A 16,512-nucleotide genomic window follows, 5' to 3' on the forward strand; every position below is an offset into this window, starting at 1 on the left:
TCGCAGGAAGGTATCATGTAATTCCATGATAATGTGTATAACAGGATTACGGTATGATAAAAGTTTTGCTACCCATTTGTGGGCTAACCAAAGTCGTCGAGTAGCTAAAGGACACTCCCTTCCTCCGACAATAATACATTTATGGGGGTAGATCGCATTAAACCTAAAGCAATTCGCAAGGCTTGGTATTGCAGTCGATCCAATTGTAAGGTAACCTGTTTGGAACAGCGACTCAAGAAAATGCTCCCATTATCCAAGTGTGAACGGATCAGAGCTCGATATAAAGGAGAAGGGTCGATGGTGCAGCCCCCCACCAAGTTCTACATAAGGATCGTAAAATATTAATGCCTTTTTGTGCTCGCATACTGATCATGTTAACGTGCGGCTTCCATGAAAGGTTTCTGTCAAATATCACACCCAAATACATTATTTGTGAACTCCATGTTAGTGGACTATGATTGACAAGTATAGACCGATGACAAGATACCAACTCGCGGCCCTCCCTGAATAATAGAGCTTTACATTTATTTACTGATAGATGTAGACCATTATCCTGCAAAAATGAAGTCAAGTTATCAATAGAAGAGTTAAGCTGGTCAATAATAATATCCACATTGGAACCAGTACCAACTAAAGCATAGTCGTCCGCATAACCTAGAAGTAACACATCCTCACCTACAATATTTTTAATAGGGTCACAATAAATGTTGAAAAGTAAGGGGCTAAGAGGTGAGCCTTGTGGAAGTCCCTTATAAGCTGGCTTAGGTCCTACCATGCATCCACTGGAGGGTTCGATCACACATATTTGTCGGTCCCTTATAAAGGAAAATATGAGATCGGATAAGTCTAGCGGTATACCATATTCGGAGAGACGTTGGCTTAATTTTGGGATGACAACATTGTCATATGCTGAAGAGATGTCAATGAGTACTACCACAGCAAATTCATTTACGGCTACACTAGCCGCCACTTTAGAATATAGAGCCCCCAGATTATCTTGTACTCCTCTTCCCTTCCGAAAGCCATACTGAAATGGATTAAGAAGTTGACGATTCTCCATGTACCATTCCATGCGATTTTTGATCATTGTTTCTAAAACCTTTCCAGGACAAGAGGTAAGCGAAATTGGACGCCACCCTGCAATACTACCTAGATCTTTCCCTGGTTTAGGTATAGGATATACTAGCTGCGTTTTCCACGCACTCGGCACTGTTGTTTAGTTCAGTAAAAGCTGATTGAAGAAATTGAAAAGACTCTGGACACCCCACCCCGTTCAGGTAAATGAGTAAGCATACTGTATGTGATCGAGTCGGTCCCTGGGGCTGAGTCTCGTTTATTCTGAATTGCCAGTGAAAATTCCTCCATAGTGAACGGTGGACTAGGAGCTGAACTGTAATTCCTTATTGGGAACTGGAAGTCGAATGTTGGTTGCGTTAGAGAATGAAGGAAATCTTCGGCTATATTAGAATTCAGAGAAGGACCTCGACGTATGTTAATCCTAGATCTCGAGAATGCCCTAACAGAAGACCATACTTTGGAAATAGGCGTGGAAGGGGATAATCGTGAACAGAAATCATGAAATCCGTTTTTTTTTATTTTTTCGTAAGGTCATTCGGGTTAGTGCCCTAATGCGCTTGACCTCGACAAAATTTTCCAGAGAAGGGAAAGATTTATATTTCGAAAATGCAGCCTTGCGTTTAGAAATTGCGTCCGAGCATTCCTGATTCCACCATGGATGTTGAGGTTTCCGGATCGTGTACTTGAACTTCTTAGGAATAGCAGCATCCGCAGCCGTTAAAATGTACTTTTCCAACTCTTCATATGGGATATGTTGATACGGAATACTTGTCTCCAAAACCAAGGTATATTTATTCCAGTCGGCTTTACGGATATTATACTGTGTTCGTTGTGATTCAGTAGAAACGGATTCCTGCATTTTTGTCTGAAACGAGCAAACAACTGGAAAATGATCACTCATGCCTGCGTCGGGTATGAGTTCCCACTGTAGCTGAAACGAAATTAAACGAGAACAAATGGCAATGTCCGGTGCACTCACATTATGTCCTGGAGAAACAAAACGCGTTCCTCTTCCATCATTCAATTGTGTCCACCCATTCGAATCAATGAGGTTATATAAAATGACTCCGTTGCGATTGTTAGAAGTTGAACCCCAGGCTAGATGTTGGCCATTGAGGTCTCCTAGTAAGAGAAATGGTTTACAAGATGATTGTATCATCTGAAGTAATATATTCGGCAGAAGGTGCCAAGTAAATTGTGAATACGCTAAAATTATCTAATTCTATCCCCAAACCTTGCATTTTACGAGGAAGCTGAATATGAGACAAATCCAGAACATTATATGCCAGTTGTGACCGAACAAATAAAGCTATCCCGCCTTTACCATCATCCCTATCCTGTCTCATGCAATCATAACCGGCAATGGAAACGATATGTTCCTTCTTTAACCAGGTTTCATTTAGAGCTATAATACCAATATTGTAGTCTCTAAAATGAACAAAGTGAAAGCTATGAAAAAGAATCCTTTTTTCGTGTCATTCACTTACTTTGGCGTTTGAGTATTTACCGTTGTTTGAACAGAAATTCAAACAACGGTATTATCGATGTTTAAAGCAATCTGTTTCCAAACAATGAAAGGTTCAAATCGAACCCGTTATGCATGGGATGGAATTTCGAATTGTGTTGCGGAATTTGATATATTTTGTTTGTGAATGAAGCACATAGGTAATACCTTTACGGATTCTATGCATCATGAATATATGCAAAGATTGAAGGTGTAAGTAAGAGAATACTTTACTCATGAATACACTGATCCGTTACTTGTTGAAAATTAATAACACTAGCCATGTGTATATACCCACAAAACACACTGTTTTGTGGTATATACCTGTGGTTATACGTTTACGAGTTCTGTGCTCGGATAATGAATTTTTCCTGCTTCCAAGACTTCCGGCCATTCAAGAAAGTAGTATTTGACTTTGACAATAATCACAATTGACATTGACAATAACTTCACAACATCACAACTTGAACTAATTTTTCATTTCAATAGTGGTTGAATTCGAAACTTATCGGTTCGCTTTTGAAACATGAAAATACTGTAACTTTTAAAAGTACGTCGGGTAAATATTCATTTAAAATTGTTTGGTCGTAGTGCAGAAGTTAACCTAAAATTTTCAGGTCAGAATAATTAGAAGAATCATGCATATATTCCCGTTAATACTATTACTGCTGATTACCAGGAAAATTGCAGACACAGCGCCAATTGACCCTCTTAAATCACTCATCGAAGGCCTGAATAAAAGATGCCCTTCAGATGTTGAATCCTTACATTCATTGAAGTTCCAAAATTGCCCAGATTATGTGAAATTGAACAACATCGATAAATTGACCCGAGAAACCGAAAAGGAAGTTCTGTGTGCACTTTTCTATGATAGCTTACTTTCATTTTGCAAAGAGGTTAAGAAACAACAAATTACACTCGATAAGTTGGTTATCCAGCCTGTCCACAATTACACGCCCAAGGAAGTTTGTGAAAAGCTTTTCCCGGATAATAGAACACTGAAAAATGATTTGTCGAAAGTTATTCTTCCTGGCAAATGCGAAAAATTGTGCACAACATATGAGGGAGTTGAACCTACCATAGAATGCAGTTTGGCTTATTATTTTACTACAGTTAATGTAAGTTCTTTGAGTTCAAACATGAAATTGAACCAGACGCCTTCGGAAAATTCAGAAAGTTCCATTGAACACGTATTCGTTAGTCAAAATCAGTCTGGACTAGTCAACCCAAAAAAAAATCTGATAATGATTTGGTTTCTCCAAACAACCAGATTAGTGAAACCCTGGAAGTCAAACCATCAGTAGCTGATACTTCTGCAGGAAATAATTTAGCTGGGGTTGTTATTCCAAAAGGGTCAAAATCCAGTAAACAAAAGGTAATCTGAATTTTTTTTGGTACATATTCTTTGAGTGCCTGCACTAGTTTTTGAATCGAAAATCATTATTTTTGTCTGCTGATAGCCAATATGATACTGGTGATATATGGTATTGCCGACTACTTTTGGAGATAAATCCACACAAAAATTGAACTCATTTCTCCAGAGGAAGATTAAAACTCCTCTTTTAATCTTCCTCTTTGAAGATGATCACTTGGTGATCAAAACATGTACTAACATACTTAATATTTATTGAAATTTATGTGGCTATTGAAAAGATAAGTATTGTCAAATTTTTTTTAACTTGCTTTTAATGTAAGTCAATTCAAGTCAAATCTTGTAACTGAATTTTAAAGCACCTAACCTAGACGGATGGAGGCAAAATTTTGCATACACGTTCAGTTTGAATGACAATGCACCATTAGCTTAGTGATACTATTATGCACCTAATGATCACTCAAGATAGCAGATTAGTATTTTTAAGCATTCCTTTGATATGGGTTTCAAATGAAAGAATACAAAAAATGGCATGACCTCGTTAAATTTAATTTGGCTGCATTTCAAGGTGGCAAAGAAAAGGTTTGCTGAAAAGACTACGATAAAAATCATGATGTCTCTCTGAATCAAATATGGCGGAGTCTCAAAGATGGAGAACTATGTTCTTTCATGCATGACTATTAATTGATTTATTGAAAAAAGCCATTTTACAACATTATAAGCAAAATAGCAAAATAAATATTAAACATAAGTTAATATTTGATAATTTGACACAGAAATAAAAAACTAACAAATAAATTAAGTTCTGAATCAACATTGTCCAAAAGCCTCTTGATATTATTTGTATTGTGTTGAACAGCTCATTCTTCTGAGATAATTTGTTGCCTGTTATTTTCATTCTATCATCAAGTGGCGATAAATCCAAGTAATTTGAATGGCATTGTTCCCCATCTGATGGGGCATTTTGAGTATACCAAGCAGGAATTTTTAGAGCGATACTTTCAATTAGATATCAATATTATGTCACAGGTTACTCCTCTATGAAATAGTGATTGTATATTGAGTTCAATATTGACACAACGATAATCATTTCTAGCTAAACACAATTTGAAAGCACAGCATCTATGAGATGGATATCAAGTGCAAGGGTTCCATGGAAAAAAATACAAAATGTCGGAAAACAAGATGTCAACAAGATATCAATTTTAATGAGTTCTAGTTCAGTAAATGTCAGGGATAGTTAGGTTGTACTCGAACAAACATTGTAGAGACTGACCATGCAACAATGACTCATTGAATGAAATGAACAGACCAAAGAATATATTCAGCGAACTGAAAAATAAATCAATAATAAAAAACTTTTTTGAACACAAGTTTTTCTGAACATTCTCTAAAAAGAAGAAAATTATTTCCAAATTTAATCAAACCCATCAATATATTACATTAGACAATTTATATGAGATAAAAGTTTTTCTGAGAGATTCACCTGTGATGATATAAACAAGAATGAGATATGTAACTTGATCTTGATATAAGTAATTGTAGCATTTATGAAATAGGTAAATGTTGCAACAAGCTTTTATATCATATAAATTGTGTAACTTAATGAATTAATGAGTTTGAATTATTTGAAACTTATATTCTTCTGTTTTTCAATATGAATTTATTGACATTTCAAATGTGCCTTCCACAATTAATTTCATGTTTGTTGTTTGTGTAGTGATTTGATTGAAAAAAGGCTGAATTAGCAAAATTTATTCATTTACGGGAATACACAAGAACTTACTTGTGCTGAATCGAGGCGTAGCCTTATATTTTCAAGATTGCAACTGTATCATTATTGACCATTGCGTTTAATAACGTGAGAATTAACAATGAATTAACCATAACCTGCAAAAATATTTCTATTAAAAATAATTCATTAATTTTATATATTTAATACAACTTTTTATGCAATAAATATTTCGTGCAGAATAGAACTTGTGTCGAGAAAGTGTTCTCATCAAAAGAAAGTATAATTTGCCGAGTGATGAGTAAGAAATGAAGTTTTTTGTTTGCACTGTAGGGCAAAGCTGAATAAAATTTTCGAAATTGGTAATATAATTTTCTTTTGCGATATGATTCTCACATACATTAATCTTATAAAAAACATTTCAAAAACTAGAGAGATCTGAAAAAATTAATATATATTAAAGTAAGAATTCTGAAACTGGTCTGTGTTCTTGGGATTTGCAGATCAGTGGACCTGAGGACCAGAGCAACATCCAATCACCAGTAGAAAATCCATCTTCGGGAAACGATGTAGAAGAGCCCGATCAGAATAAACAAAAGGTAATCAATAATATATTTATCATTTTCAGTGAGAACATAATTTTGACTTTAAAAATGATTTCAAAAACACCGCAAATGGAGAATCAAAAAACTTGAACCAAAAAATACATTTTGTGATTATGTTAGGGTGAAGGTTATATGATACAGCCAACAATTTTGATATTTTCAAAGATGAGGAATGATTTTTTTTTTCATTTTATATTATTCAGAGTGCAAAATTTCTCAGTTAGTTCACAAATATGGTTGAGCGGAGTCTTCAAAATTAACTTCAGTACCCCATCTTTAGGGGCCGATAGTATTTTGAATATCACTGAATAGTTTGGACAAAGATCGATAGTACATGACTGTACAAGAATAACCTTATACTCGAGAACCAAAATTGATAATGTTTTTACAAATGTACAGGCGATCTCTTCAGTAATATACATACCAATTTCTGATCACAGACTCCGTTAATAAATCACTGTCGAACCTCGCCCCGACAGAAAAATCTTTTAGGTACAAAAAATTATTTTCCAACAACAATAAGCAGCACACGGCAGAATTACTCGATTCTGAAAAGTGGGTCTCTGTTTATGATGCAAAATCCTGCGATGACAAATCAATATTCTAACATCTCATTTCAATTTCACTAGTCCGAACTAGTGAAATTCATCACGAAACATTGTCAATCACCTTCAAACAAATCTCACTTCAATATAGCATTTCCCTTAAAACATTTCTATATTGTATAAGTTTGAAAATATCCTTAGGACGAAACTGCAGCAACGTTAGTTACAAATAAAAGTGGTAAAAAACAGATAGTTTCAATTCCCTTTTCTTCGCTTATTAGCTTTTAATTAAAAAAAAAAAAAGTTACTTTTATATTCCCAACTTTCATATTATATGTAACTTAAGGATTTATTTTTATCTATTTTTATTTATTACATTTTATATTTTATGTCATATCATTTTATTATTGTATTTACTTAATATTATTATTCGTTCCGATATATGTATTTCGTATTTTATTATATAATTCTTAATATTTTTAAATTTTTTAACCACACACAGGTTTGTAACCTCAGTGGGATTTTGAATTTATTCTCAAATCACTTTAAATTGTATTAATTGTTATTCTTACATTCTAAGTCTTAAAATAAATAGTATGTATGGTTTCCATTTCATATTTGAGAATAAAATGATTGATTGATTGATTGATTTAAAAGTTACATTTCAGTAATGTCATCCAACATTCAGAAAACAAAACAAGGCCTTCTGGTCAATCATTAATAAACTTAAAAATAAGGAAAATTTAATGTGACCTAATAAACAAATTCTGCTGGGGAATGAACAAATTACAGACCCTGGTAAAGTTGCAAATATATTCAACAACAATATTAGAAACGATTGCATCGTTGTTTGTTTCATTGTGATAATTAATATGAATAAATTTACTTCACAATCCCGAAATCCTGATCAATTAATAAATTCAACTCTGCATTATCCCATATAAATAATGATATTTTTGTGGAATACCTTCCATAGATCAACATAGATCACTTTCTATAGATTTAATCCATTCCTAAGTAATTTTAATATACTCGACGTCAAAATGTTAGGGACCTAACATTTCTAGGAAAAAGATTAACAGTAAATTAAAAAAAATTATATCAGATAAAAACCAAGGGATTTTTTTAAGGACTGTAACAAGGGAAATATCATTATAAATCAGTTTAATTTTATGCTGTGTACAAGTCAAGTAATACTAGCCTCATTGGAAACTACAGACCTACTACAAAATTAATTTCAAGGTCTTTTATTTCTGATACTTTGCTTAACTGTAGGAAGTTCAGTAATTGTGGTGGTAATGGGTCTAGAAGAGCGATTAAATGAAAAAAAGAAATTTTATAAACTACACCTATCGATTTGATCTCGACAAACTTTGTTTTAAAAAAAAATATCACGTTTTTCGATAACACAGTAGCTTTTTTATAGTGAATAATGTACGTTATTGTAAGGTGTAGTTTATGAATTAACTTGGATCTTTATCAAGTAACGGCCGAATCACTCAGATCATTTTGTAGTTAAAGACAATCGTTTTTGTGGAACTGATAACTATATACATGAGGGGAAAGAACTGTATATATCATCAGCTTTATATTCACTGGAGGCTGGAAATGTCATTATTGTTAACAGTAACATTTCGGTACAACAGACAAAAATTTAACAATTGCAGGAACAAAGCCTAGCAGAAGTAAACCCACCGCCCCACATCGTGATTAATGTAACCAGTAATCTTCCAAACAACACAGGAAATAACAATAAAGATGAAGGTTTTGAACAAGCTGCAGCTGAAACCCCAACCCAGCAGAAAAGTGACCCTACAGACAATGCAGAAGACAACAATGGGACACCCACTGCAGTTCAACAGAAAATGGAAGAACCCGCTCTTACAAATGATGAACAGCTCAGCCGCGAAGAGGAAGAGGATAAAACCAACATGGAGTTTGACGAAAATCTAGGGGAAAAACCTGATCTGGAGGATGGAGGGCAAGCAGAACCTGAGTTAGGTAAGTTTGGTAGACAGATACCTTACCTCATATTTGTATATTAGGTATTCCCACTTATTCAATAAATGCCTTGAAATAAAAGTATCAGTCCTCAAAGTGAATATTAAAGTATATATGTTAATCTCTTGAAATTTGTTTTCTCGTTACCCAGCTGTTGCTCTCATACGAACGACAAAAGTTGAAACTTGTGCGAGCTAAGGATTAACAAAGTCTTACCTTTTAACGTTTGATTTCTAGCATGGGTTGAGCAATGGGCAGTGAAAATTGATGGTAATGCCTGTGGGATCAAACAACCGTTTCACGTAGCAGTCAATTGAATGCGTGGAACAAATCATTCACGCCAACCCGACGTAATATCGTCCCGCCACTGTGGCTAAATTTTGCAAAAAGTTTTCACCCATTAAATTGCTTTTTTGTTCTCCACTCTGCAATTTTTTTTTCAGCACTGTCCAGCTCAATTTATTCAAATTTTTAAATGGAACACCATGTATATTATTTCCCTTCACATTCAACCTGAAATCGCTTATCTAAAAATACCCAGGTATTATATGTTATTCTTATCTGTTCTTCTTCGATTACTTGTGATTCTATTGATGTTTGCAAAATTCGGGAAATGCATATTTAATATCTTGAATTAAAAACAGAGGAAACTACAATAATCACACTTTCACCCTGTTCAATTCATTGTATGAATCCCTTTGTAAAGTTGAATGGATTGATTGATTGCTTCTGAGCAACTTTTGTTCAATAAAGATGTGTTTGAAAGTCAGTACTTTTTTATTTATTCGCGAATTACTCAAAAAGTGTTTTATCAAAAAAATAATTCCAAGTGAAAAAGTAGCTCATAAGAAAAAACAAAAAGAAGAGTTGATTTATGGTGCGTGTAGAACTACCTACTTTGACATGAACATTGAATCACAAGAAAGGAAAGAAACTTCTGTGTATGCTCCACATGTCTTTGTAAAAAGATATTGTAGTTATTTTCTTCCTTTTTTTTTTCTTTGGAGGCTTTCCACATTTCTTGTTGAATGATGGGAAAGAAGTAATTCATAAAGTTTTTTTTCCAAAAAATCAATCTTTTTTAAAAATACCCTCTCTTAAATTTAATTCATGAATTATTCTAAGTCAAATTTTCACAAAATTACAAAAATGCTCTTTTCATAACAAGTTCAAATAATTTCAAAACTGAGCTCTGTAAATCGGTCAAACTTCTAGAGCATAATGAAACATAATAAAGTGAATTGTGAAATAGTGGTAACAAATATTTTCAATAAAGTTGGTGATTAGTGGGTGGGTAATTTTCACATTTTTGTGGCCTAAAAAAATAGGGATCAACATTATTTTTGTTTCCTTAGGGACTTTTTATTAAATAATGAATATGAAGGTTTTTTCAATTTACCCCGAAAAATTATTATTTTACATTGGAACTTTCAATTTGTCAATTGATGAACAAAAACCAATATTCAAGAAGCTATTACTCCATATGAATTAGATCTACAGTCTCATAATATCACCATTCTTTTTGTTTTTTATGGGCCTCCTTTTTACTGAGAATGATTTGAGTTACTTGCCAAAAACTTTCTGAAAACGTTTATTGAAAAATTAACACTTTTGCTCACGAATAAGTGCCCTATGAGGAGGGATGGTATCCACCCCCACTACAGGTTCAATTTTGAAGTAGATAGTAAGTAGAACCTGAGTTGGCGCTGCTTGGCAAAATGATACGGGAAAAATGTCATTCACTGAACTACAGAGACTCTTGCTCTATTTCACAGATTTTTTTGTTTTTTCTGCTGATTCCAACTTCTTTTTTTTTCAGTCTTAGATCATCGATCTAAATCTAATACTCTGGAGACTGCAGTCAACGAAGATAATGTAGAAGAATTGGATGGAGGTTCCTATTTCTTTTCATATTTCATGGTGATATGTGTGTTCTTTGTTCTTGGCTACGTTGGATACCACAACAGAATAAAGGTAAGCCAATGCTTGCAATTTTCATAGACGGCAAGCCCATGTCGAATTTTTAGCAGAACTTTTGATACCTTTTGAAAACGTATGATAGTCCCAAAGTAAAGAATAACTTTTTTGTACAAGAAACTGAATATGAACTGAATATGAAAATTGAGTACAAATCAATCAAATTGTGAAGCATAAATATTAAAGTCTAATCGACAGAGATCAAAATTTGGAAACCGTATATAAATAAAATTGCAGACTCACTGGTGGGAGCAATCATCAGTATGAAATTTCCAGACGCTCATAGATTTTGATTTGTAATGCTCATATAAGACAAAAAATTATAATTTGTTTTCTAACAAATAAAGCTCCAAACTTAATTCTTTTAAAACCGGAATTATACATCATTAATAAAAATATATCATTTATTACTCTTTGAAAAGTGAAATTGAGTTCATGAAAAGTTTTAAATTGCATAATACTGAATAATTAATTGCTAGAAGAAATAAAAAATCCAAATCAGTATACATTTCATTAATTTCATTAAAATGTAATTGAATGTTTATTTTTGGTAATATCAAAAAGTTGTTAAACGTTTCTCAACTCCCTTATACCACCAACATATATTCCGCCTGGAAATTTTAATCAAATTTTAAAAAATGGGTGACTCGTTTCATAATTTTTGCAAAGTGTCTAATAATTTTTTTTTTCACAAGTTTAATAATAAACCAGTTGACTGAAGTTTTGAATACTTTAACCTCGAATATTAATTATTTTCATTTAAGGTTATGGCCCTGGTACTAGAGGGAAAAAGGAATAAAAGGCAATACAGAGGCAGGCGACCGAATTCCGCCAATTACCACAAGCTGGATAGTAATCTTGAGGAAGCCATCTCGTCCACTTGCACGAAAAATTCCAATAACATTATTTACTGAATGATCTTAGCTTAGCTACATTTAACTTCATCATTGTTCATATCATTTGTAAGTTATTTTTTCTAAATCTGTTATGTGTAAAAATGTAAATATCTGAAAAATCTGCAGGATTTTGAAATACACTGAAAGAAAAATTTGAGCGTTTGTTGTTGAAAGCACAAAAAGTTGCAAATGGTTCAGCTGGAGAGGGAACATGAATCTTTCGAATAAATTTGTAAATAGTGGGTTGCTTTTTATTCATTCATATGAATTTATTGAAATCAGAGAGTAACAGCCTTCAATTTCTTCACGTGTTTTAGAAACAAGGGTACAAACATAAAAAACCTAAAGTAACCAGTGAATACTGATGTCATGATGATCTCTTGGTACGTACTAGCGATTACGTCCATTGATGAACCTTTTTTCCTGAAGTACGAAAAATCACTCACTAGCAGCGCTAGTAGTTTGTTAGGGACAAACACTGCCAAATCCTCATATAAACATGTGGTAAAGCACAATTGAAAAATAATGTTTTTAACAAAAGAAGATGTTCCCGGAGCAAAACTAAAATTTGCAACTGTAAAAGATAACAATGTTGTAACATTAAAACGTTGGCTTGCATGCCGTAATTTAAAAGTGACTGAAAAAAAAAGTTAATTATTAGACAGGTTAGTGTATAGACTCTAGTAAAAGAGTAGTGGTAGATTCAAACTGTAGTGTTGAGTTTCAACTGATGAGAGAGCCGAGTATCAACTGTGAAGGGAGCTAAGTTTCAACTGTGGTGGGTGCTGAGTTTCAACTGTGAACGGAGCTGAGTTTCAACTGTGACGGGTCCTAAATGATATGCTATTCACTGGCTCGTATCATCGTCATTCGTTTAGTTCTCATTTACTGACAAACAACTATACAAGGATATATTTGAACGCATTAATTATATTCGAACGCATTAATTATATTCGAACACATATTCGAATCCCTTTAAGGATTCTGTGCTCTGACGGAACACGGAACGGTGAATTGACGACTTTGGTTCCATGAATGTCTTGCCGCCGAGATTCAAAATTTGTTGTGATACTTTTCGAATTTATGTCTAAACTTCTCGATTTTTCGGATTAACCAAGTATGATCATCTTTTATAAGAATAGGAAATTTTTATTCTTGGCATTTGGATGCTGGTAAAACATTCAACTCACTTGTTGGATTCAATTGCTTATGGAGAACAGAATCTTACTGATTTGAATTTTGGCTTCTTGGGACAAAAGTAAACCTATAGGCCACACGACACTACAGGCGAGTTGATATTTATCGACGAGACAACTCATATATTCAGAGAATGAGCTTGATCATTCTGTCCAGACTCCAGACGTATCGTCCCGGACATCACTTCCAGTGAACCGTTTCCATCTAATATGAATTGTTTCATTTTAGGCTTTCTTTCATCTGAATACCGCTTCCTCGTGTTAGTATTGCTATAAGACTAGACATCCTTGCATGAATGCCTAATACAGTAGTAGCAGTAGTTAGTAGTTAACCGCTGTTGTACCGATCACAATTGTTGTACGGACAGAGCACTGCAGACCTAAGTTTGTAACTCTAAAACCATTCTTGTTCTGCAAGCCACCTTGAGGGAGACACACACATATAAGCTTAGTTATTAAGATAGGGACAAATAACTTATCAGAGACTAGATTTTTGATGCTTGATCTATTATCTCAACAAAGATTTATGTTCTTCAAACCCAAAAAGGGGAAGAATATTAGTGTAGGATATATGCTTTTATGCCTATGTAGATGAATTCAGTCTCTCGACCTACTGTAAGCTGGCGATATAGCTATAAAGGGTGTTGGTGAGGAAACTTTTTTGCATTTTGAGTCGAACTGCAGTTCATCGAGCAATACATGAAGTATCAATTCGAATAGTTGAAGTGATGGGTGCAGAATGTATAGTATTCCCTCAGAATATTCGGGAAAGGAATGTATTGAAAATGGCTTTCATGGAGAAATGGAGAGGACAATTTGCTGTAGAAGGAATGAGGGTTAGAGATAGAATTGTCTAGCAGTATTACCTGTTGTAATTTGTAGGAAATCGAACTGTAAACTCTACTGAACCAGGTTTTAATCATGAATATACAAACGATACATTTTATATGTATTAACAATGACATTAAAACTCATTCAATCAACAACGATTTCCAAGGAATCATAAAAACAAGATCAATCGAAATGAAGTGAACATGGATTACTTCAACACTCCCACTCTTTGTTCACTTCGAAGACGTTACCCACAGACCTTGTCGATTTGTTGAAAATTTTTCTCGTGGTAAGGATTTGGTTAAAATATCTGCCAACTGGTTTTCTGATTGGGTGTAAACAACAGTGATATTTTTTTCGTTTGTGATGATCATTATAGCTCATCAAGTTTATAGCACTTCTATTATCAACAAAAAGTTCCGTTGGATTTGAAACGTCAACATCAATTTCTTTAAGCAACCTTCTCAACCATATTATTTCTCGTGCGGCATCCCAAGCTGCAATATATTCAGATTCTGTCGTGGATGTTGCAACACTTTTGTCGTTGAGATGTCCATGTAACTGGACAACCTGATAATAAAGTAACATAGCCAGTTGTTGAATATCTAGTATCAATGTCTCCTGCAAAATCTGCATCTGAATACGCTTTTAAATATTCGTTGCTCCCACCATTGTATAGAATTCCATAACTTTTAGTACCCTTTAGGTATCTGAAAATACGTTTGACTGCTTTCCAGTGCTGCTTTCCTGGATTTTCCAAATATCTGCTAACTCTGCTCACTGAGAATGATATATCTGGACGAGTGACAACCGCTAAAAACATGCTTCTCTGTACGGAATATTTTTCATATATTATTTTTCTTCCTCGTTTTGGGGCTTTGAGCTGCATTCAGAATAACATTCATTGCGGAAGTCCATTTTGTGTCTCTTATGTGGTGGTTCCACATCATCTCTCTGGGGCATAGTCTTTGATGTTGACGGTTGGTTTATGTTCTTCGAACCTGCCCAAAGGGGAAGAATATTAGTGTAGGATATATGCTTTTATGCCTATGTAGATGAATTCATTCTCTCAACCTACTGTAAGCTGGCGATATAGCTATATCAAAGGTAAAGTATAACTTCAAAACAGCGACGTCTCAAGTATCGAAGAGACATCCTCCTTTTTTCCTTGGGGAGCCTGGGTTCATTAAAGTCCCCTTAGAATTGAAACATTTGTGCTATAGGTGTAATATAATTTATATCTTATGAACATTTTGGTATTGTTTACAATTAGAAAAGTGAAATCTTCTCACATTTGAAACTTTGTGGCCTCAGGAGCTCGAGGCTCCCTGCCCTGCCAGTATTATAGGGGGAGTCCTATAATAACGGTTGAATAAAATTTATAAACTGACAGATAAATCAAGGGATTTGTTAACAAATTTGGAATCAACTGAGAAAGGTGTAGATGTTAGGGAAAGGAATTATGAATATTTTAACTGGATTCGAGTTTGATTCGATCGGTTACCGTTTACAGTTAATTTCCCGTTTTTGCAAACAACTATACAAGGATATATTCGAACGCATTAATTATATTCGAACGCATATTCGAATCCCTTTAAGGATTCCGTGCTCCGACGGAACACGGAACGGTGAATTGACGACTTTGGTTCCGTGAATGTCTTGCCGCCGAAATTCAAAATTTGTTGTGATACTTTTGGTAGCCATTTGCTAATTTTCGAGTTTATGTCTAAACTTCTCGATTTTTCGGATTAATCAAGTACGATCATCTTTTATAAGAATAGGAAATTTTTATTCTTGGCATTTGGATGCTGGTAAAACATTCAACTCACTTGTTGGATTCAATTGCTTATGGAGAACAGAATCTTACTGATTTGAATTTTGGCTTCTTGGGACAAAAGTAAACCTATAGGCCACACGACACTACAGGCGAGTTGATATTTATCAACGAGACAACTCATATATTCAGAGAATGAGCTTGATCATTCTGTCCAGACTCCAGACGTATCGTCCCGGACATCACTTCCAGTGAACCGTTTCCATCTAATATGAATTGTTTCATTTTAGGCTTTCTTTCATCTGAATACCGCTTCCTCGTGTTAGTATTGCTATAAGACTAGACATCCTTGCATGAATGCCTAATACAGTAGTAGCAGTAGTTAGTAGTTAACCGCTGTTGTACCGATCACAATTGTTGTACGGATAGAGCACTGCAGACCTAAGTTTGTAACTCTAAAATCATTCTTGTTCTGCAAGCCACCTTGAGGGAGACACACACATATAAGCTTAGTTATTAAGATAGGGACAAATAACTTATCAGAGACTAGATTTTTGATGCTTGATCTATTATCTCAACAAAGATTTATGTTCTTCAAACCTGCCCAAAGGGGAAGAATATTAGTGTAGGATATATGCTTTTATGCCTATGTAGATGAATTCAGTCTCTCGACCTACTGTAAGCTGGCGATATAGCTATAAAGGGGTGTTGGTGAGGAAACTTTTTTGCATTTTGAGTCGAACTGCAGTTCATCGAGCAATACATGAAGTATCAATTCGAATAGTTGAAGTGATGGGTGCAGAATGTATAGTATTCCCTCAGAATATTCGGGAAAGGAATGTATTGAAAATGGCTTTCATGGAGAAATGGAGAGGACAATTTGCTGTAGAAGGAATGAGGGTTAGAGATAGAATTGTCTAGCAGTATTACCTGTTGTAATTTGTAGGAAATCGAACTGTAAACTCTACTGAACCAGGTTTTAATCATGAATATACAAACGAT

At 34.3% G+C, this 16,512-nt stretch overlaps 1 protein-coding gene and 2 long non-coding RNA genes across 4 annotated transcripts; 2 read left to right on the forward strand and 1 right to left on the reverse strand.

The window, feature by feature from the left end:
* Positions 1-2,903: 2,903 nt before the first annotated feature.
* On the forward strand, positions 2,904-3,466 carry LOC141487200 (uncharacterized). Of its 2 annotated transcripts, none has more exons than XR_012468258.1 (2): positions 2,904-3,140; positions 3,199-3,466. It is a non-coding gene; the product is annotated as an uncharacterized lncRNA (long non-coding RNA). The 2 variants fall into 2 exon arrangements; XR_012468257.1 differs by having other exon boundaries at positions 2,904-3,131.
* A 120-nt stretch (positions 3,467-3,586) lies between these two features.
* Positions 3,587-11,951, forward strand: LOC111513973 (uncharacterized). The gene is made up of 6 exons (XM_074186352.1): positions 3,587-3,613; positions 3,783-3,956; positions 6,189-6,284; positions 8,503-8,836; positions 10,656-10,810; positions 11,578-11,951. The coding sequence occupies exons 1-6, from the start codon at positions 3,587-3,589 to the stop codon at positions 11,725-11,727; spliced, it is 936 nt and encodes a 311-aa protein (XP_074042453.1). The 3' UTR covers positions 11,728-11,951.
* Positions 11,952-13,801: 1,850 nt separating this feature from the next.
* Positions 13,802-15,019, reverse strand: LOC141487347 (uncharacterized). Its single transcript, XR_012468345.1, has 2 exons — positions 14,815-15,019; positions 13,802-14,737 (listed from the first exon to the last, which is right to left on the reverse strand). It is a non-coding gene; the product is annotated as an uncharacterized lncRNA (long non-coding RNA).
* Positions 15,020-16,512: the final 1,493 nt, after the last annotated feature.

This window comes from Leptinotarsa decemlineata, unplaced genomic scaffold (genome assembly GCF_025532065.1).
Source record: "Leptinotarsa decemlineata unplaced genomic scaffold, Ldec_3_MD MMD2_tig00078422_RagTag_RagTag, whole genome shotgun sequence".
Classification (NCBI taxonomy): Eukaryota; Metazoa; Arthropoda; class Insecta; order Coleoptera; family Chrysomelidae; genus Leptinotarsa; species Leptinotarsa decemlineata.